Genomic DNA, 22,646 nt, shown 5'->3' on the forward strand with positions numbered 1-22,646 from the left:
TTGTTGGCAGACCTATCCTGAAAGAATGACCAAAAAAAGTTCTCTAAATGGAAAAAAAAAATTAAGAAGAAATCTTGGAACATTAGGAATAAAAGAACATTTTTACTTTTTCTCTTGAGTTTTCTGTCATGCATGGTGATTGAAGCAAAAATTACAACATGGCCTGATGTGGTTCTAAATTACTCAGAGGAAATATTTAAGGCAATTATATTATTAATGAGAGAAGATTAAGGGGCATAAAGGGAAAATGATATGATCATATCAATCAATGCAGAAAACTTTTTGACAAAATTCAACATCCATTCATGATTTTTAAAAAACTTGCAGAAAGCTAAGAATAGAGAGAAACTACTTCCACTCGATAAAGAGCATCTACAAACACCTACAGCTAACATTATACTTAATGTTGAAAGACTGAATGCTTTCTCCCCAAGACTGTAAACATCACTGTTGCTCAGCATAGTGCTAGAAGTTCTTGCTAGTGTCATGAAAAGTAAATAAAAGGCATAGAGAGTGAAAAGGAAGAAATAAACTACACCAATTTGCAGATGACATGATTGTCTGTGTAGAAAAATCTAAGAAATCTATGCCTCCCCAAAATGCCTAGACCTAATAAATGAGTTCAGTTTGGTGTCAGGATACAATGTAAAAATAGAAAAAAAATTACATTTCTGTAAGCTAGCAAAAACAGTTGGACAACAAAAGTAAAAAATGCAATACCCTGTACACTTCAAAAAGTGAAAGAGTCATAAAACTTCTACAGGATTTGCATGCCAAAAACCACAAAATGCTAATGGAAGAAATCAAAGACGATCTAAATAAATGGAGAGATATACTATGTTCGTGGTAAAGATGTTGATTCTCAAAAATCTCAGCAATATTTCATGTAGGTTTAGATAAGGTTATTCTAAAATTTGGTAGGAAAGGCAAAAGAACTAGGAGGGCTAAAATAATTTTGAGAGAGAAGAATAAAGTGGGAGGAACCAGTCTACCCAATTTTAAGACTTACTATTGAGCTACAGTAACCCATACTGTGTAGTATTGGTGGAAGGATAGGCATACAGATCAATGGAACAAAATAAGGAACCCAGAAACAGACCCACACAACTATGGCCAAATGATTTTTGACAAAGGTGTAAATCCATTCAGTGGGACAGGAAATAACTTTTTCAACAAATGGTACTGGAGCTATTTGATAGTCATAGGCAAAAATAATCATCTTTATCTATTCCTTACCTTATATAAAAACTAACTCAAAATAGATCACAGTCCTCAATATAAAATGTAAAACTAGAAAATTTTTAGAAAAAAATATGAGAAATATCTTTCAGATTTAGACCTGGCAAAGAGTTTTTAGACTTGACATCAAAAGCATCAAAGGAAAAATTGATAAACTGGATTTCATCAAAATTAAACACTTTTTCTCTGTGAAAAATCTTGTTAAGAGGTTGAGAAGATAAGCTACAGACTGAAAGAAACCTTTGGAAACCACATACTTGACAAAGAACCAGTATCTAGGATATAGAAAAACACTCAAAACTCAACAGTAAATAACAACAGCAAAACAATCCAATTAGAAAGTGGGCAAAAAAAAAAAAAGTGAACAGACATTTTACCAAAGAGGACATACAGATGGCAAATAAGCAAATGAAAAGATGTTCAACACCATTAGCCATTAGGGAAACGCAAATGAGAGCCACAGTGAGATGTTTCTACGTGTCTCTCAGAATAGCTAACATTAATAAATAGTGACAACGCTAAAAGCTGGTGAGGGTGTGAAACAACTCAGACATTGCTCTAGGAATTCGGTTCAGCAATATAAAGGAACAAATGCTTGAAACTCACAACTTGGATGAATCTCCAGAGAATTATGCTGAGCAAAAAAAGGCAATCCCAAACATACATATTGTATGGTTCCATGAATATAACATTCTTGATGAGTGGTTGCTGGAGGTTGGGAAGCACGTGGGTGTGGCTGTAAAAATGGCAACAGGAGGGATCACTGTGGTGATGGATGAAAACTTTTTGTATCTTGATTGTATCAATTTCAGTATCCTGCCTGATAGTATATTTGTAAGGTGCTACCACGGGTGGCTCAGATGGTAAAGAATCTGCCTGCAATGCAGGAGATGGAGGTTTCATCCCTGGGTTGGAAAGATTCCCCTGGAGGAGGAAATGACAACCCACTCCAGTACTCTTACCCCGTGGTCAGAGGAGCCTGGCAGGCTACAGGCCATGGAGCCGCAAAGAACTGGACATGACGGAGCAACTAACACTTTCACTTTTTCACTTTCGCCATTGGGGGAAACTGGGCAGAGTACACAGGGCTCTCTCTGAATTATTTCTTACAATTCCATGTGAATTTATGATGACCTCAAAATAAAACATTTAATTAAAAAACAAAGAATAAAAATAGTAGATAAAAAGACACAAGAGAAGTACAGGGTGTTTTGAGGACTGTGGTGAAATTAAATAGGCATTGTGTGGTAGAACAGGCTTCACTGATGGCTCAGTGTAAAGAATCACCTGCCAATGTAGGAGACTCGGATTTGATCCCTGGGTTGGGAAGATTCTCTGGAGAAGGAAATGGCAGCCCACTCCAGTATTCTTGCCTGAGAAATTCCATGGACAGAGGGATTGGGCAGGCTACAGTCCATGGGGTCACAAAAGAGTCGGATGTGACTTAGTGACTGAATGATAACATGTAATATTAATAGAATTCAGTGCTCCACCTCGGTCAGGTCATCAGTTAAGATCCCTGGTTATAAAGACTAGAAAATCACTTCAAAAGGAACTTATGCAAAAGAAGGGAATTTATAGAAAGTAATTGTGTAAGAACTTTTGTTGCCAATGACAGAAACCCAATTCAAACTGGCTTGAGGGGGAAAAAAAAATCCAAAAAAGGAATTTGGGCTCCTACAATATAATCCCAAGTCCAGGAATAATGGCTTCAAAGATATAGCTCCTTTTTGTGGCTCTGCTTCTTTCTGAGTCAGCTTCATCCTCAGCCTGCGGGGTGGGGCCTTATGGGCTCCAGCAGCTCCTAACTGAAATCTCATCAGAATGGTACCCCAGGAAAAAAGATGAATCCTGTTTTCCAATAGCATAAGCAAAAGTCCTGGGGTTCAGTCTCAAGAGGCTGACTTGAGCATTCCAGGCTTGTCCCTGAATTACTGTGGCCAGAGGGAAATGACACTCATTGGCCAGGCCTAGGTCATGCAGGCACCCCTGAAGGTTGGCGGTGAGGCCAGCCCCACACAAATTACATCGCCAAAGAGTAGGGGAGCCGTGGTCCCTTTACAGAATGGGTGCTGGTCAGGCCAAACCAACAGACAGATACTCATGGAATCCCAGAAATAGCGTGCTTCTTCATTCTCCATCCTCAAGCTTGGGTGGCCATCACTCTAGTTCAAACAGACATCCCAGATTAGGCTGGAACCTTCAGATTCATTGCTCAGAAGAGAGAGTATCTGATTAGACCAACGTTGGCCAGATGTTCAGCTCTGCTCCAGTCATCTAAGAACAGTAGGGTGCGGTCACTTACTGGGTCCTTTGATGGACAGGGTAGGTCTTCAAGGGGCCAGATGGATACTCCAAAGCTGCCTATTATAGATGTGCAGAGTTTCTGGAGGATCTAAATTAGTTCCTGATGAAAGAATACTACTAAATCTACTAAAGCAGGGCTCCCCAACTTCCCGGATCTAGCTTGATGATCTGAGGTAGAGCTGATGTAATAATACAAATAAAGTGTACAATAAATGTAATGTTCTTGAATCATCCCCAAACCATTCCTCCCACCCCCAGTTGGTGGAAAAATTGTCTTCCATGAAACTGGTCCCTAGTGCCAAAAAGACTGGGGACCGCTGTTAACTAAACAGTTTGGTGATAAGGAGCATATGATGATTGGGGGGTGGGGTGGTCCCTGAGAAAAAGGCTGAATCCTCAGGTTCCACCTTGTTTTCCTTCTGGGCACTCTGTGGCTGACAAGAAGAGCAGTGGGTATAGGAGGTGGACTGCACTGACCATGAGGAAGGCATGGGTGGTCATGTTGAGACACCCAGTGGGTGGCAGGCAAAAGGGGAGCCCAGAGGCCCTGAGACAGTGCAGGCTTGGGAGCGATAAAACTGATGTGGAGAAAATCAGTTATTAGGGAAGAGACTGGGAACTAAGGACTGGGAGCCACACCAGGCATACCTGGAGCAAGGAGGGTACCTCCTTGTTCTGCATGTTACTGCATGGTCTTGATCAGAGGAATCGGGCAGGAAGCCATGTCTAGAATGGGCAAGGGGGGCAGAGAAGACTAGCGCCCTTGCCAGCTGACTCTCCTGCTCCACAGCCCACTTCCTTTCTTTCCAGATGTGATAGGACAGGTTTTCCGGCTTTGGTTGGCTCGACCTCCACATCCGATGAATGCAGCCAAGAATCCCCAGCTGTGCAGAGGGAAGTGTGAGCCGAGAGTCTTAATCTAACAGAGAGAGAACTTGGAAACCAAGACAGCCAGATGGGTAGTCAGGATGTTGATAATAGTGATGACAGTGATGGGGCAAACCTTTCTTGACGGCCTACTATTTCCAGACCCTGTTCTAAGATACTTTCAATGGATCCTCTCCTTGAATCCTTGCAACAACCCTGTGACATGGTACTCTGTGGGGTAGACTGGTGAAGCACCTTGTCCAAGGTCACTCATGAACAAGGGTAATTTAACTCTCACAGGCAACCAGGTACCAGGAAACCAGCCCCCACCTACTTCCCCGTCATCAGCTCCAACTAACCTCCTGATACCCCGTCACTCTGGCACCCTACCCTTTGTGGAATGCTTCCTACTGCCTCTCGTCTCCATGCCTTAGCACACGCTCTTCCATCTTCCCAGAATGCTGTTTGCCCAGCAAACTCTCACTCATCCTCCAAGACCCAGTGCAAGCGTGGTTGTGTTCTGGTCACTTTCCCTGATGCCCGCCTGTGGATGGAATGACTCTTGCCTCCCAGTAACGAACTCTGTCGTGTCAGTATCACAATATCCAGGTAGAGCTGCCTCCCAAGCCAGACCGGGAGCGGGGACCAAGGCTTACTTCTGTCTGCGGCAGCCCCTGCTCAGGTCTGGATGTCTGGTGGGCGTGGTTCTCTGTCCTCTGCCCACCCTGACTGTGGCATCTCTCTCCTCGTCTCTTGGCAGCCTGGCGTGGGGCTCCTTTACCTGCTGCATGGCAGCCTCTGTCACCACGCTCAACTCCTACACCAAGACGGTCATTGAGTTCCGGCACAAGCGCAAGGTCTTTGAGCAGGGCTACCGGGAGGAGCCGACCTTCATAGACCCTGAGGCCATCAAGTACTTCCGGGAGAGGTCAGTGCACATGGGGTCACCTCTGGCCACCACCGGGAATCGGAAGCCCAAGACCCAGCCTCAGTGGCCACAGGGCTCCAGTTGAAAACCTAGAGTGGTTGGACAGAAGTGTTCCAAGGGGTCATGGGGTGGAAGGGGCAGGCCGGGTGAGGCAGAGTTTGGACTCCACTGTGTTGAAATTTCTGGGGTATTTTAATATTTTATGGGGCATGAGGTTGCCTTGGTCTGATGTGATCAGAGCTTGAGAAACTAAGAAGGGAATCAAGTTTTAGTGTTTGTCCTGGCTCCATGATTTTTGGAACCAAGGTAGGGTCACAGAGAGTCTGAACTAAGGTTTCCTTCTTGGGCTCTGTCACATGTCAAATGACTCAGCATGAGATTGGTGATGACAGACAGAGGAGGAGGGCTCCTCAAAGTCAGGGACCACATCTGATCACTTGAGTCCTTACAGACCAGCTGGGAACAGAGGAGGTGAATGTATCGCTGGATGGATGATTGGGTGGATGGATGATGGAAGGATATACAGATGTACGTGTGTGTGTATGTATGGATGGATGCTGGATGGTTGGATGGATAGTGGATAGTTGGATGGATGATAGATGAATGGATGCTGGATGGACGGATGATGGATAGATGGATGGATAGTAGATAGTTGGATGGATGCTGGATGAATGGATGCTGGATGGATGGTTGATGGAAGGATATACAGATGTATGTGTGTATGTATGTATGTATGGATGGTTGGATGGATATATAGGTGTATGTATGGATGGGTGGATGGATGGATGCTGGATCGATGATGGATGCTGGATGGTTGGATGGATGATGGATGGATGGATGCTGGTTGAGTGGAAGGACAGGCAAGTTGTTATCATATTTCCTGGGACCATCTCCTTAATAAACTACCTGTACCCAAGTCTTTATCACAGTCTGCTTTGGGGGTGCTGATTGGACATGCACTGATGACTTTCAGTGGCAGGGAACGGGATTTCTCAGAACTGATGACAGAGTCTGTGGAGGAAAAGAGGGAGGGAGACTGTGAAGCTGGGCAGCGCTGAGGAGTCAGACTCTCCGTGGGGCACATGGAAGGGTTTCAAGCCAAGAAGTCTCATGGAGGGGGTCCCACAGGGACCACTCTCTGACTGCTACAGACCCCTTTATCTCTCCTTTGCCACCTGAGCCTCCTTTCTGTCTCTGCACACTGCAAGTTCATCCCCACCTCAGGGCCTTTGCACCTGCCGTGTCCCTGCCTGGACTCCTCACTGGCTGGCTCGCTAAGGTCTCAGCTCAGATGTTACCTGCTCGGAGTGGCCTTCCTTAATCACTTAGTCTAAACTTCACACACACACCCATACACCCTGTCCTAGGCCCTCTTTATTCCATTGCTGTTTTTTCATAGCACCTACATAACCTGGCATTATTCTGTTTGTTTATTGGGAAGATCCCCTGGCAACCACTCCAGTAGTCTTGCCTGGAGAATTCCATGGACAGAGATGCCTGGCAGGGCTATAGTTCATGGGGTTGCGAAGAGTCGAACACAAGTGAGTGACTCACACATACACATCGGTTTAATAGTTTGTAGACCAAGAGGTCTGGAGGTTTCCGCTATCTTCTTTCCCACTGTATTCTGAGCACCAAGTACTGGACCAGGTACCTAACAGGTGCTCATTTCACATCTGGGGGTTAGTTTGATGTGTGTGTGTGATTGACCGACTTCTCTTTGGAGACCTCAGCCTGCCTGCCTGGTACTCTTTCAGCCCAGGCCCCACCATCATCGGGCAGATACCGCATCTTGTTCCTGTATCAAAGTCCCAGGTCACGTGTCCAGGTCCAGGCCAATCGGTTGTGCCCAGGGAGCTCAGGGCAGGTTGGCACACAGGCCCCCCTTACCCATGGCTGTGGACAGAGCGCGTCCACTAGGAAGGTGGCGATGACTGATAGAGCACGGGACTCATAGTAGACACTCGGGAAATGTTTACAGCAGCCATGTGAGCAGCCTGGTGTTGAAAGTGGCCCCATTATCACTGCCTCTGCTGTTACCTCGGCTGTGGGAGAGCCTGGGGCATGTAGATGCCCTCGTTTTGCTGAGGTGGAAGACAAGACCTCCACGCACCTCATCAACAAGAAGCTGCCTTTTGCTGGTCCCACATAGCTCAGGCCCCAACGACGTGGGAGAAGATAAATGCTTCCCAGCATATGTGCGGAATATCACTTTACACGTTCATAACTTGAACATTATGCAGAGGTTCATCAAATTTTATTTCCCTTCCTCTCCAAGGAGAACATTTCAGCTTAGCTGGGCTGTTCCCTTTTTTTTTTTTTTTTGGTGCCTTCCCTACAAAGAGCTCAGAGCACACAGACAGATGTCTGCTTAGATCTGCAAGGGGCCCAGCTGCAGGGCTGAACTCCTGCAGGGGCCAGAGTCCTTGAGACCAAAGCCAGGGACACGAGAGAAGAGATCCTTGACCCTACCTGCCCATGTTTCTTAATCCCTGGGCCACAAGGGGTGGCTGTGGGAAGAACAGGGGTTTGGGAGTCCTCTGACCTGAATTTTCCAGTTCTGTTGCCTAACTGCTGTGTGACTTGGGGCAAGTCACTGAGCATCTCTGGGCTGGTTTCCTCAGAGCTCTCAGCATCTCAGGAAGCTTCAAACTGGATGGCCCAGGAAAGGTGGCTAGCACAGTGTGTGGCTTAGGAGGGCATTTCATCTGTGGCTTCCTGTCCCTTCTGCTACCAATACAAAGTATAAAACTCGGTAATGATGAGCTTAGGACAGAGCCCAAGACAGCACGGTAGACACTGGGCATCTAATAATCACGTTAATAACCACAGCAAATGGGTGGGTGAAGTGTCAGGTGGGCTGTGAATACAGAAGAGGGGTATGGGGTCAGACATGTCTGGGAGAGGGTGCAAGTTTTCTCAGATGACGCCCCCTGCCCCTACCATTCCTGCCATCAGGAGAGGAGCCCCTGACTGAATACAAGATGGGACCCTGTGGGGGTTGTTGGGGCAGGAGGGCCTGGATTTCTGCCCCCTCCCCACCATCATCACATCCCACCCTTGTCCTGTTGGAATTTTCTTTACAGGATCTGAGGTGTGATTGTGCAGATTCAAAACTGTTTTTCAGAGTTTCGCAATGTAGTGGTGTGTGGAAGAAAGGTATGGGTGTGTGTGCACGCGTGTGTGTAGGGGCCAGTGTGTCCCTGTGTGTTGGGCTTGTCAGGGAGGCTGAACCTGCTCGCCCTGACTCTGAGCAGCCGATGCCAACTCTGAGAAACATCTGGGATTAAACCCTCCCAGCCTCACCCTGCCTGTCGTCCCCAAGGAGGGCGGCTTAATGGGGCCTCCCAGGGGAGGGGTAGAAGCTGCAGGGTGAAAAGTTAAATATTTGCAGATTGGGGCTTTCCTGAATGCTTGATGTTCAGATCTGGTTTAACAACATGGGAAGGAAATGAGACCCTGTTGGATTGGACTCCAGAGGGAATTCAACTGAGCAAACATCCCGCCTTCCTTGGGGAAGCTGCAGTGGGTGGGTTCTGTTCAGTCAGTTCAGTTCAGTCGCTCAGTCGTGTCCTACTCTTTGCAACCCCATGCATTGCAGCACGCCAGGCTTCCCTGTCCAGCACCAACTCCCGGAGCTTACTCACACTTATGTCCATTGAGTCGGTGATGCCATCCAACCGTCTCATCCTCTGTCGTCCCCTTCTCATCTGGCCTTCAGTCTTTCCCAGAATCAGGGTTTTTTTCAAATGAGTCAGTTTTTCTCATTGGTTGGCCAAAATATTGGAGCTTCAGTTTCAGCATCAGTCCTTCCAATGAATACTCAGGACTGATTTCCTTTAGGATGGACTGGTTGGATTTCCTTGCAGTCCAAGGGGTGGATGGGTGGGAGCGAGCAGAAGCCTGGAGCTTCAGGGAAGGCACCTTCTCCCCTTTGTCCCCACGCCACCCCGCCCCAGGATCAGATCTCCCAGTCATTCCCTTGCCCCTTGCTCCAAGGCACAAGGCACCCATCCCAGTCTCTGAACTTATAAGTTCATTGACTTTGTTTACGGGCCTCCTCTCGCGCATCCGCAAACTGCAGGAGCAGGGCGCTTTCTTGGCCCTCGCTCTGTCCCTGACACCTGGAACCACAGGGGCTCAACAAGTTATTAACTCTCCGTAATAATTATATTGTTAATTATAGTGGTGCAGTTCTTCCTCCCCGCCTCCCCGTTCGAGGGCCTTGCCTGTACACTCTCACTCAACCCTGTGGAAGACACGAGGAAATAAACCCAGGCTGGAATAAACCCTGCAATTCATTAGCTGAGGGTCCCCAGGTGAATCACTTCACCTCGGAGACCTCCAGCCTCTTCCATCACCTGCCTGGCCACCTGGCTCTGGTCTGCGGAGCTTAGCAAAACACCCTGGGTGCCGCGATGGGGTCTCCTGCAGGTGACTCCAGGTGGGGAGCTTGGCACCACCCTGGGGGAGGCAGAGGATAGAAAAGCCTTCACAGGTGAGGTCTCAAACCAAGTATCTGTTTATTTTTATTACTTCTTATTATTATTTAGTCTACTTGTGGGATCTTAGTTTCCCGACCAGGGGCTGAACCCAAGCCACGTGCATTGGAAGCACGAAGTCCCAACCTCTGGAACACCAGGGAAGTCCCAAGCCAAGTGTTTAAAGGCAGGGCCAGCACTCCTGGCCAGGAGGGTGGGAAGTGGGGGGACGTGCTCCCAGGCAGAGGCAACAGTGTGAACAAAGGTCAGACAGGCAACAAACAAGGGTATTTAGGAGAATCGCAGAGAGTCGGACACGACTGAGCGACTGAACTGAACTGAAGCAGTTTGGTGTGATTTGAGAGTGGGGAACGGGTGGGAGGCGGGCCTGGGTGACTCATCTCTCTCACCCTCCTAGTGTTTGGGGTGGGGTGCTGGCCCAGGGGCAGATTAGATGTTACTGGGGTAAGAAGGTGGCATGGGGACCCTCCCCAAACCTCCTTCCTGGGTGCCAGGCCTCATGGGGCTCCCTGTTCCTACCTGGGGAAGCAGGTGGATGTAAATCATTTTTCACAGCAGAGGGCCATCCCTTCTTACCCATCCCCGGGACCAGTGCAGAAAGGGCCACAAAGATCCCCTTCCTCGCTGGCTCTGCTCTGGCTCCTGTATGCAGGGAAACTTTCTGAAGGGCTGGTCTCCACCTCCTCACCTCCCACTCGTAGCTCGACCCGTTGCAAGCTGCTCCCCACACCCGTCTCTGCAGAAAGAGCTTCCAGCTGCCCGGAGAGTGGGCATACCCCCTTCCTCCTGCCCACCCCCCTAAGCTCCCACCAGCCGCTCTTCCAGGCTCTTCTTCCTCTCCCACCCTTCCTCCCTGCTCCGTTAAATGGTCATGCTCCCAAGGTCAGTTCTAGGCCCTCTTTTGACATTGGCCTTTGCAGTCACTCACACACCAGGACTTCAGAGTTCTTGCACCCCTGCAGACCCCTGGCCCCACATCCAGCTGCCTCTTTGATGTTTCCACTCTGGATTCCCAAAGGCATCAAAAATCACCATGGTGAGACTTCCCTGGTGGTCCAGTGGTTAAGACTCTGAGCTCCCAATGCAGGGAGCACAGCTTCAAGCCCTGGTCAGGGAACTAAGATCCCACGTGCCACATGGCATTGCCAAAAAATGATAAATATGGCCAGGACCCATTTAAGATGATCTCCCTCCAGTTGGGTCCTGTTTCATGTCCCTCTCCAGTCCTTCTCTATGTCCTGCCTGAGTAAGCGGACATCTGTACATCTTACCCTTCATATCAGGACACCCCAAATCCAGTGCTTTCCCGCTGTGGGTGGGTCACTTCTCTCCATCTCCCCCGTCATCCTCATCCAGGGTGGCAGCTCTCACCTACTGCAGGGCGCTTTGCCCCTGGCATCTGTCTTCCCCCAGCAACCAAAGTCTCTTCTCTCTGCTGATGCGATCAGGGTGCCCCCACCCTCATCTGTCTTAAACACCCCAGTGCCTCCCCACAGCCCCAGGACAAAGGCCCAGCTCCTTGTGGTAACTTACAAGCCTCACCGTGGACTGGCCCCCACCCCTCCCTACTTAAAAATCCCCTCCCCGGAAGTTCCCCCGACAGGTCGTTCTTCTGCTTCTGTTGTAGCCTCAGCACAGCTATCCTCTTCACTTGGGGTGGCCCCTTGTTTGCCTTCTCAATTCTGGGCCTGCAGATCTTACTTTAAGTATCGACCTTTTTTATCTTTTGGCCACGCTAAAAGCGGTATTTTAGTTCCCTCACCAGGGATTGAACCCAGATCCCCTGCATTGGAAGTACAGAGTCCTAACCACTGGGCCGCCAGGGAAGTCCCTTAGCATCCATTCTGAACTGGACGGAATCCCTCTTTCGGTACCGGCCAACTATGCACAGGGCAGGGGTGCAGGTCCACTCCCCTTTAAATTCCCGAGTACGCGCTGGATGGAGAGGGTAACAGAGAGCAGAAGGGCAGGAGCCTTTGGGGCACGTCACTCGCCAGTCTGTTGGCCAAGGTGACCTTCGCCCTCTGGGAGTTGCTGCTGGATTTGCATGCCATCCTTTCCCCCCATTGCTGCCGCCATGCTGAACCGTACCCCGCTCAGGTGCGCCCGCCTCTGGGACTGCTCACCTGGTCTCTCTCGTGGTCCCCAAGGCTGGGCTGAGGAAGGGACTGGAGTTAAGTCAGGTCTAGAGGTTTCCATGTTGTCAGGGGCCCTTGAAGCTCTTGAAGGCGGGGCTAGGGGTGGGGGGTGGGGGCTCCGTTAATGCTAGTGATTGTTTTTCTGAGTAATAATTTGTAGCCCATGCAGTTCCGAAGATAATCTCAAGGTGCTAATATCTTGAAGTCTCTTTTTAAAACCCAGTTTCAGAGAAATGGGAGGTAAAACTGTCAACTGTACACGAAGATCAGGGGAGGGTGCTGGCTCTGTGGATATTTATCTTCCCTGTATTTTCCGAATGTTCTGTATCATGAGCTTGCTTACAAAATGGCAAGAGAAAAAGAAAAAACCAGAGAGAAGCTCTTTTTAAAAAATCCATTTATTTCCTCCTGTCTTGGAGTGGCACTTCTGACGGGCTGTTATAGAATATCAATCTCCTATGCATGGTCATTTATTTGCCAGATTTTCTTTTAATTTCATCCTTCATTCCATAATCAGTGCATTGTTTAAAAATCATTGTGTTCTTTGTCCCCCGTGACTGTTTCTTAGCCATTTAACCTCTGAGACGTGTCCAATCACAGCTCCCTCTTCCCCGTCTTTTTCCTCTCTCGCTGCTTGAATATTACTTCTCAGTAATGCCTCACACCTTATTTGTCTTTACTGGGGTCCTTTGATGCCACTGTTTAGTCTCAAGAGGAGCGAGATGCCCAGAAATTGGAAATGGAGCTGTGGGAATTTCTGGGCTCTCCCAAGATTTACTTGATAACCAACCCTTCATGAAAGGAAAGTAAAAGGCACAGAGTGGTCCTTGAGATGGGAACAATCTCGCAGGACAGCTGCTTCCTGACCGCCACGTTTTCTCCAAGTATCAGCCCAGTGGAGAGAAATGAGAGGGAGGGAGGCTCTGGGCGTGCTCCTGCCCGACCATCACTAGTGCCAGTTCTTTTGGTGATTCTCATTTGCAGCTGGGACTCTGGGGAGGGGATGGGAGACCTGGACCCGGACAACAACCTCGGACATGGAAGGCGATTGAGCTGATGCTTCCAGGAGGCTCACAAGTGCCCAGAGCCCATGGTCTAATGCCTGATTCCTCAGATGAGATCTGGCGGCCAACAGCATCATCCCCACATGAGAACCTGTTAGAGTTCAGACTCTCAGGCCCCACCCCAGACCTATGGAACCAGAATCTGCATTTTAAAAAAGCTCCTTGAGGGATCTGTGGTTACTGGCACATTTGGGGAACGTTGGGCTGGAGGACAGAGCGGATGCAGCCCCGGTGATGGGTCAGAAGAGGCCCGTGGATAAAGAAGGGGTCTGCACCTCTGTGCTGCTCAAAGTATGGTCCCCAGACCAGGGCCCATTTGCAAACACATCCATGATGAAACGACAGAAACTGAGACACGTGTCTGGAAACTTTCGCAGTGAGTTGATGTCACTGGTACACCCAAGCTCGCTTTTTGTGAGTGTGTGTGTTTTCATTTCAGTCTCCAGCAATTCATTTTTATTGTATTTTATTAAAAACTTGGTCCAAGGTAGGTTGAAAATTAAAGGGGTGTGTGTGTGTGTGTAAAACCTAGCTCTTTATCAGATGATTTCAGAAGTGCAGTGTATAGACTGCCACCTTATACCAGGAAGTGAGTGGAGATTTGGGGAGCAAGCCAATCTGGGGCAGTGAGAAAGAGGCTGGCTTTGAGGATGACACAGAGAAGGCATGGCGGGTGGAGAGCAGGCTGGGAACTCTGTGCTGGGGAGGCTTGGGACTCTTGCCACAGCAGAGGTAAGACCTGGTGGACCCCTTGCCAGGGTCCCAGCTGCTGTGACCACACTTGTCCCTGGAATAAGATGTGCAAGTATTGGGAGTCTCCCTGCAGGACAAGACGTGGGTTCAGACTCTCAGATCCTTGAAGCTGCCCTGCTCCATCACTCGCCTGCCTCCTTCTCTCCATAGAGCAAATGCCCAGATTGCAGATCTTGTGAGTCATCGAGCAGTGACCATGTAACAGGGTGGTCACACCCCTCACCACCCTCTTACACACCTACTGGCAGTCCTGGGAGGGCCCAGGAGTGTTCAGCCCCACTTTCCATGGGACCTCACCGTGCAGGCGTACCCAGGGTTCATCTGGTGGAGCTTCTGCCAGCCAGGAATCTGCAGGGCTCAATGGAAACACGCTTGAGCTCCAGGGACCAATAAACCTGAGTTCACATCCCTGCCCTGCCATCAGCCCGCCCCAGTGCCCCCTACTGATCCTTCAAAGTGCTTATTTAGATTCATGGGTCACCTCTCACACTACCATCAGAAACCAAAACAAAACCTATCTTCAGAAAGCATGTACTATTTCCTGCAGGAAGTTGTACTTCAAATTAAAGAAGATAGTCATCTAGGGACATCTGAGTAGTTCCTTTTCTTTTAACGCAAAGCTCAGCCTCACTGGATGAACCCGGTGGGCTGCGTGTAGCCACAGCTTGCTTGTGCTCGCAGTTAGTCGCTAAGTTGTGTCCAACTCTTTTGCAACCCCGTGGACTCCCCAGGCCCCTCTGTCCATGGGATTCTCCAGGCAAGAATACTGGAGTGGGTAGCTATGCCCTCCTCCAGGGGATCTTCCCGACCCAGGGAAAAATCGAACCTGTGTCCCCTGCATCGTTTCCTCAATTCCTTGCCTGCCTTACTACTTCCCCTCCTTCCCTCCTTTCTAATGTTCCTTGGGATACTTTTAGCCATCGCTGTGCTTGACCCCAACTACAAGTGGAGGAGATTAAACTCCATCCTTTTTCTGAGTTTAAAGTGTTTGCGGGGGGACCAATGATGAAACCGATTGGAAGTCAGTAGGGCTACTCTGTTCTAACCCTCCCTCTTTGCCGGATCCTGGGCTCCCATCCTCACAGCAACCAGTGGGGCTGTGGTGGCTGTCCTTGTGGTCATTCCCATCACCACTGTTCTGCCAATGGCCTTGTCGAAAATTCAGAAAACAGAGATTCAGAGACTCCGGTGAGTTGCCCGTTCATAGCAGAGCTGGACTCAGCCGCGACCCCGCCTCCCTGCAGGGCCCAAGGTCTCGGTCGTACCCAGAGCATCTCTTGTCCTCAGGGATTTCCTGCCAGGAAGCATGGATGGGGGGGCAAAGGGTCAGAGCTCTTGCCATAACTGACATTGCTGGTACACCCAAGCTTGCCTTTTGTGTGTGTGTGTTTCATTTCAATTTCTAGCAATTCGTTTTTATTGTATTTTATTTAAAATTTAGTCCAAGGTAGATTGAAAATTAAGAGGGGAAAAGCCTGGCCCTTTATCAGATGGTTTGGCTGAGACCTCTCCGAGTTGTCCACAGCCCAGCAGGTGATTTCTAACTGGCAAGTTTTCTCATATGTTAACTACTAAACTCTGGACCTCTTAGCAGCAAGGTCTGGGTGTCCAGGAAGTGGGGTACCATGCCCGGCACAGTCATTCTCTCCTTAAACATCAGCTCGAAGACGGTTGCCGGGACCCTGCAGACCTGTTATTTTCATTGGCGAACCTGGTGGAGAGGGCCGCGTTTGTGCAAGGAAATAGCTCTTTCCAGAATAGCCTCAGCAGAAATCAGGCAGACCCAGGCAGGATCCCAGCTGCCTCTCTGAGAGGCCAGCATGTCCTGTGTCTTCCAGGATGCAGCCCCAGCGTCGCTTCCTCCCATGAAGCTTCCACTGGTCCCCATGCAAGTGGATCTCAACCCTGGTTGCACACTGCAATCACCGGGCAATTGAAAACTCCCCTGGTGATGTCAGGGGACCTCCCCGTGGAGAACCACTGTCTAGAGCAGAGGTTAGCACACTATCTCCAAGAAGCTAGTACATAAGAACATGAAAATGTAGTCGCTTAGTTGTGTACGATTCTTTGCGATCCCGTGGACTGTAGCCTGCCAGGCTCCTCTGTCTTTGGGATTACCCAGCTAAGATTAGTGGAGTAAATTGCCATTCCCTTTTCTAAGGTATCTTCCCGACCCAGGGATTGAACCCCGGTCTACGGCATTGCAGCAGATTCTTCTCTGTCTGAGCCACCAGGGAAGCCAGTAATTATCACTGAACAAAACGGCCCTTCATTTACATATTGTCTGTGGCTGCTTCCACCTACAAGGGCGTTTGAGTAGTTGTGACAGAAATCATCTGGCCTATGAAAGCTCATATATTTACCATCTAGACCTTTACGGAAGAAGTTTGTCAGCCACTGAACCAGACACTCACCCTATTCAACCTTCGTAACATCCTTCTCCCTTAAAACTTAACATGTGAAGTTCTGATTATTGGTTCATGTGTATAGCAAATGGGAGCATCTCAAGGGCTGGGACCCCTGCAAATTGTCCCTGTGGTCCCCAGCGCAACAGGTGCTTGCTAACTGGCGGGTGTTCTCATATGTTGACTATTGAACTCTGGGCTTCTTAGCAGCAAGATTTGGGTGTCCAGGAAGTGGAGTACATGCTGGGCACAGTGGTTCTCTCCTGAAACATAAGCTCCAAGGTAACTAAAAGCAAAGTGAAGAACGTAGGGATGATGTCAAGACGCAGGGCCACAGATAAGGGCTTGGAGGTGCCTGCAGTGTGCTTTAGGACATGCAGAAGTGGTTGGAATTGTTTCTACTTCAGGGGACTAGATTATATTTGTCTAAAGGTACTGCTCAGTGGTGGGAGGTGACCTAGGAGATGTGGGTTGGAGACCTAGGAGATGCGGGTTTGACACCTGGGTCAGAAAGGCCCCCTGGAGAAGGAAATGGCAAGCCACTCCAGTATTCTAAAATCCCATGGACAGAGGAGCCTGGCGGGCGACAGTCCAAGGGGTCGCAAACACAGTGCGCATGTGTGTGCAGATGCATGCACACACACGTGTGCGCACACACAGACAGACAGAGGTACAGCACATGTGGCCTGGACCTCGTGGAGCTCTGGAATGTATTTGGGTTACACATGGGTGAGTGCCATGTGGGCATATGGACCTGCCCATTCTGTGACTCTGTCTTCAGTGGGATGGGGCTGAGGGTCTAGGTCTGGACCCATGTTGGAGTGTCTGCAGTTGCCGCCACTCTGACCCTTGTCAGACTCTGCTCTGTGCTTGTAACCCCATCCCCGACTGTGCTAGTCCTCCTGGAACTGCAGTGAACTTGGGATGCCAGAGGATAAATTCTCCCAGCTGTTGGTGGGAAAGAGAATGGTGGCAGATGTCAGAAGACCAGGGCTTTGTTTCTATGTAGAAATATCTATGGGAGTTGTTTTAATTTAGTTAAGAAAAGTGACACAGCTAATCAAAGTCTTTTGCCCGCCAATCAGAAAATAGAGGTAAATTCAAAAAGAAGGCTTTTCCAGGAGTGGGGAAAGATTAAAAAAAAAGGCTCCAGATTTAATCCCCTTTATTCTCATTATCTGGGGTCAATCACCGTTAACCTTTTGGTATTCGTTATGCCAAGTAATGCTTTGTGCATATCAGTGTGTAATTAAAATTTTTAAATTAATTGATTCATTGTTTTACTGCACTGGGTCTTCGTTGCTGCCCGAGGGCTTTCACTAGTTGCGGCAAGCAGGGACTACTCTGTAGTTGCGGCTCACGGCTTCTCATTGAGGTGGATTCTCTTGTTGCAGAGCGTGGGCTCTAGTAGTCATGGTCCATGGGCTTGGTTGCCCCACAGCACGTGGAATCTTTCTGGACCAGGAATCCATCCTGTGTCCGCTGCATTGGCAGGCAGATTCTTAACCCCTGGACTACCAGGGAAGGCTTAGTGTGTAATTTTTCAAACACACTGCACACTTTCTTTTGTCATACACCATTTGCGCGTGATTGAACATCTTTTTGTGAGAGTGCATAGGTTTGCATCCCTATTCTGCCTCCAGTTTATCAGCTGGATGGCACCCGATCAGTCACGTCACCTTTCGACACCTCAGTTTCTTCATCAATCAAATGGAGGAATGATGCCCATCTCACAGGGCCGCGGGAAGGATCCCATGGGGCGATGATGTCAAGGTGCTTTGCCACATGTTCTCTGGCGGGGAGGGGCTACAGTTTTCCAGGTCCTGGGTCTCTGCCAGCTCAGCCTGATCTTTCTTACGCCAGCTTTTGGCTTCTTTTCTTTCCAGGATGGAGAAGGGGGACGGGCACGAGGAGGAGGACTTTCGCTTGGATTGCCGCCACGAGAGATACCCCGCCCGTAAGTGGCCTCAGCTGCAGGAGCCAGTGCTGCGGATTCGTAGGCCGTCTGAGAAGAGAGGACCCTGGAGACCGGCCAGGCCAACCTCTCCCTGTGCCCCTGCATTCCCCCCAGACACATGCTGTAGAGGGTGAAACTGAGGCTGGGGGCAAGAAGAGCAAGTCTTCTCCATGCAGCAGGCACAGCCCTTGCGATGGGGTCAGAATGCTGAGGAAGCGAGAGGGACACTGGGTGCCTTAAAAACAGGCAGGGGAGCCCCAGGTCCATGCAGGCCGGGCTCGCCATGGGCCTGAAGGGACGGGAGCTCTGGGGTGGGACTAGCCAAATCAGGGGGAGTCTCAGGTCCCAGGATCTGTCTGAGCCGTGGATGCTCCTGGAAGCTCAGAAGGCTTCACTGTACAGGACAGAATCTAGGGCTCCTGTGCAGAAAACAGATGTCAGAAAGCAAAAGAGAGGGCAAAAGAGAGGAAGGCTTTGCTCTGGACAGAAAGTAGCTGATACAAGATTAAAGGGGCAGAGTCTCATCTGAGCCTGCTGCTTGCCCACCCTGTGCTCCCTGCCCACCTCGCTCTGTACTAAGGACTTTTTATGCCTGATCTCCTGTTCTTGCTGACCACCAACCCCAACAGCCGGGATTACTATTCACACTTTGCAGAAAGGAGGGCTCAGAGAGGCGGAGCCACTTGCCAAAGGTCACACAGCTTAGCTAGTCAGTGGCAGGGCTGTTAGAGCAGATGCTGTCAGTGCCCTGCTCATATGTCTCAGACCTGTTAGCAGACTGTGGTGCCTCCCAGCTGCTCGTATTTGCATCTCTGTGCCGGGGGGCTTGCTCCACCTCTACCCACAGAAGGCAGCAAGTGCACAAGGAGGCTGGCATATAGGTACCCCGGCTCCCTCGCCCCTTGAGTAGGATCGCCTGGAGTTGTGTGATTTGCAGGATTACCCAAGTATTACCAGTCTAGAGGGCTTCCAGGTGGCTCAGTGGTAAAGAGTCCACCTACCAGTGCATGAGACGGAGGAGACACAAGTTCTGTTCCTGGCTTGGAAAGATCCCCTGAAGGGGGAATTGGCAACCTGCTCCAGTATTCTTGCCTAGGAAATTTCGTGGGCAGAGGATCCTGGCCGGCTGCAGTCCATGGGGGCACAGAGAGTCAGACACGACTGAGAGACTAACATGCAGCACCATGTCTGGCAGCCACCTGGGCTGGCCACCTTCCCTCCCTGGGCCACGCTCGCCCTCTGTCAAGCTTTGTTGCACCTCTGTAGTGTCTCCCCTTTGCTCTAATTCCCTTCTCAGGGTCTGCTTCTGGGGAACCTGAACAAGATGGCAGAAATTCAAACTCAGGTCTGTCGGACCCCACCCTCCGTGATCCTAGTAACTGTGTGAGGAATGGCTCTGATGGCAGAAAGAAGACAGATGCGGGTGAAGGAGCCTGGGAGGAGACCTGGTTGGGGAGAAGGAGAGGGTCTGGTCTCCTCCTGGGGGAGGCACCAGTCCAGGAAGGTGGTCAGAGTGCTAACTGCCTGCCTGAAGAACTGGGGTGCACGGTGGGCACATATACTGTGGTTTCATGTCAGGTGTCAGGATGGGGGGCTTCCTGGAGGAAGAGGTCAGGAACTGGGGCACAGAGGTGGCTGGGAAGTGTTATCTCCTCTGATAACAGAGGAGAGCAGGAAGCACATGCTAGGGATGGGCTGAGAGCCCTGATATGTTCAGACCCCCACCCCAGAGCACCACCGACTCCCTGCTTGGACCTAGCATCGCTCCCCTCCAACCAGGGGAGCCCTGCCGAGTGGGCAGGAAGCCCTGGGTGGAAAGAGGTCATGGGGCTTGTCTTGGGGGCAGCCAGGGAGACAGGAGGAGGAAAGGCCAGATGCCTGAGGCCTGAGGATGGAAGAAAGAGCTAAAGGAGTGTCTGGCCCTGAATGCGAGTCCTGGGATGGAGAGCAGGGACAGCCAGGCACGGGAGAGCCACAGAAGCCCTGCGCCTCCAGCCCAGCCCTGGCACCCACTTCACCTCCCAAACATCAGATGCATTCCCAGGTCAACAGCCCATGAAGAATTCCTTCTTTTGTGCCCCCAACAAATACTGAACTGCGCAGGCCCTCCATACTGGTGCTAGAGAGACAACCAGAAGCCAGATCAGACAACGTCCCTGTCTGTGAGGCTGGGAGTCTAGAGGAGAGAGAATCAAGTGAGACGTGAACTCAGAAACAAATAAGACGATCTCAAGTGCTAAGGAACGTGATGATAAAGCAGTATCCAGGAGACCCCTTTAGAGCTACCTCTTTGAGGAGCGGCTGGAACAGGGACTTAAGGACTGAGAAGGAGTCAGCCAAAGAGCCTTCTGGGCAGAGGGGTGGCAGGTGCCAAGTCCCCAGGGCAGGGGCAGCCAGCACCGGAGACCTTGTGGCTGGGGTGGGGAGAGCAATGGGGAGGTGAGGATGGATGGCGGGCGGGGGGATGGGGCTGGGGGACCCAGGAAGTGGGGCCACGCGAAGCAGTTGGCTCTGCAGTGGGGAGCCTAGGGGCATTTTGAGCAGGTTATTATTATTATGTTTTAGTATATATGTGTTTATTTGGCTGCACCGTGTCTTATTGTGGCACATGGGATCTAAAGTTGTGGCATGTGCAGACTCTTAGTTGTGTCGTGAGGGCTGTTAGTTGCAGCACGTAGAGCCTAGTTCCCTGACCAGGGGTCGAACCCAGTCCCCTGCATTGGGAAATGAGGAGTCCGAGCTGGTGGGCCAGCCGGGAAGTCCCTTACCCAGGTTATCTATCTGTATCTGTAGCTACATCATCTTTACCCATACACGTTTCTACCCGTCCTCCTTCTATCCATCTGCACTGTGGGAAAAAGGACGGGAGGGGAGGAAGAGGGAGAACAGGAGAACAGCTTAGATGCCGTCGCCATCATCCCAGGAGTGATGGTGGCTTGACCTGCGGCAGCAGAGATAAAAGTGGGCGAATTCAAAAACCTTTTGCTGGAAGAGTTGTCAGAGTGCCTGTTTGTGTTCCTCCAGGGCAGATCCCGAGATGAAGGTTCAACAGCAAGTTCCTTATGTGGGGCATCCCAGAAAATGCAAATAGGCGCCGGGCAGGCAGGCTCAGCAGGGAAAGGCAGGTGGCAGGTGAAAGTCACCTTCCAAGTGGTCATCAGCGGAGCCTCCGCTGGGGGACTCGGGGAGCCAAGTCCCTAGTCATGATAGCAACTCTCCTTGGGCATTGTGTGAGGGCTGCTGGAGTGGGGTGGGGTGGGGTGCATGAATCTCCTGGGGTGGACTGGAGGAAGCCTCCACAGGAGGGGAGCAACATGCTTTACTTGGGGGGAGGGGGCGCCCACAACATCAGCTTGTCTGACTGGAGGTGAGGGATGGGCCAGGAACCTAGGATATGCTCGGAAGTTTCGAGTCAGCCATCAAGGGTCAGATGTCACCCACTGATGGAAACGGAGAGGATGAGTTTGAGGGGGATGTGATGATATGGCATCTGTGTCAAGTTTTAGGGGTGTGTAGGGTTGAGAACCGGAGAAGGCAATGGCAAGCCACTCCAGTACTCTTGCCTAGAAAATCGCATGGACGGAGGAGCCTGGTGGGCTGCAGTCCATGGGGTCGCTACTAGTCGGACACGACTGAGCTACTTCACTTTCACTTTCACACATTGACGAAGGAAATGGCAACCCACTCCAGTGTTCTTGCCTGGAGGATCCCAGGGACGGCAGAGTCTGGTCGGCTGCCGTCTATGGGGTCGCACAGAGTCGGACATGACTGAAGCGACTTAGCAGCAGCAGCAGGGTTGAGAACAGAGACAGTTGAAGCTAGGGGACTGCTGAGATGGTCTAGAATCATGGTAGGGTTGGGAGAGATGGAGAAGTCATGAGGTCCTAACACCCTGGGGCTCATAGAGAACCATGGAAGGGCTTCTCTGGTGGTCCAGTGGTTAAAACTCTTGTGTTTCCTATGCAGGGGGCATGGTTTTGGTCCCTGGCTGGGGAACACCCACGTGCTGCGTGATATGGCTGATTAATAAATCAGTTCAGTTCAGTTCAGTCACTCAGTCGTGTCCGACTCTCCGCAATTAATAAATAAATAAGATAAAATTACTGTAAAAAATTAGGTAGCTTTTAAAAAGAGGAAAAGAAGCAGGGAAGCTGGTGGAGAAGAGACTGCAGCTCCCAGAGGTTTTTCAAACCCCAGCTTCTCGGGAAAGAAAGGAACCTTGGACCCCACAGTGCCTCTGCCAGGCATGCCTTTCATCAGGTAGCCAAGCTAGTGGGTTGGCTGTCTTTCCCCGGGGACCAGTGGAGGCGCTGGGGACTCAGAGTTCGAACAGTGAGGTAGAGAAAGACCCAGTCTGCTGTTGGAACCGAGGGCAGGGGCAACAGAGTGTGGGCAGGATGCTGGCTGAAGGGCCCTGGTCGCTTTCATTGTCCTGATGTAGGCTGTCTGTGTCCACGTGAAAGACATTGATTCACTCACGTATTCA

General features: G+C 50.3%; 1 protein-coding gene across 2 annotated transcripts in view; it reads left to right on the top strand.

The window, feature by feature from the left end:
- The window catches only part of GSG1L (GSG1 like), a 249,016-nt gene that overhangs the window by 214,861 nt on the left and 11,509 nt on the right, over nt 1–22,646 (top strand). For both annotated transcript variants that reach the window (XM_055408912.2, XM_088833072.1), the window contains 2 exons: nt 5,174–5,341; nt 18,090–18,160. In XM_055408912.2, the coding sequence (XP_055264887.1) occupies nt 5,174–5,341; nt 18,090–18,160 (239 nt within the window). The remainder of the gene's footprint in view (nt 1–5,173; nt 5,342–18,089; nt 18,161–22,646) is intronic.

Source organism: Moschus berezovskii, chromosome 27 (assembly GCF_049115385.1).
Source record: "Moschus berezovskii isolate FMDL1 chromosome 27, NW_MosBer_1.0, whole genome shotgun sequence".
NCBI classification, from domain to species: domain Eukaryota; kingdom Metazoa; phylum Chordata; class Mammalia; order Artiodactyla; family Moschidae; genus Moschus; species Moschus berezovskii.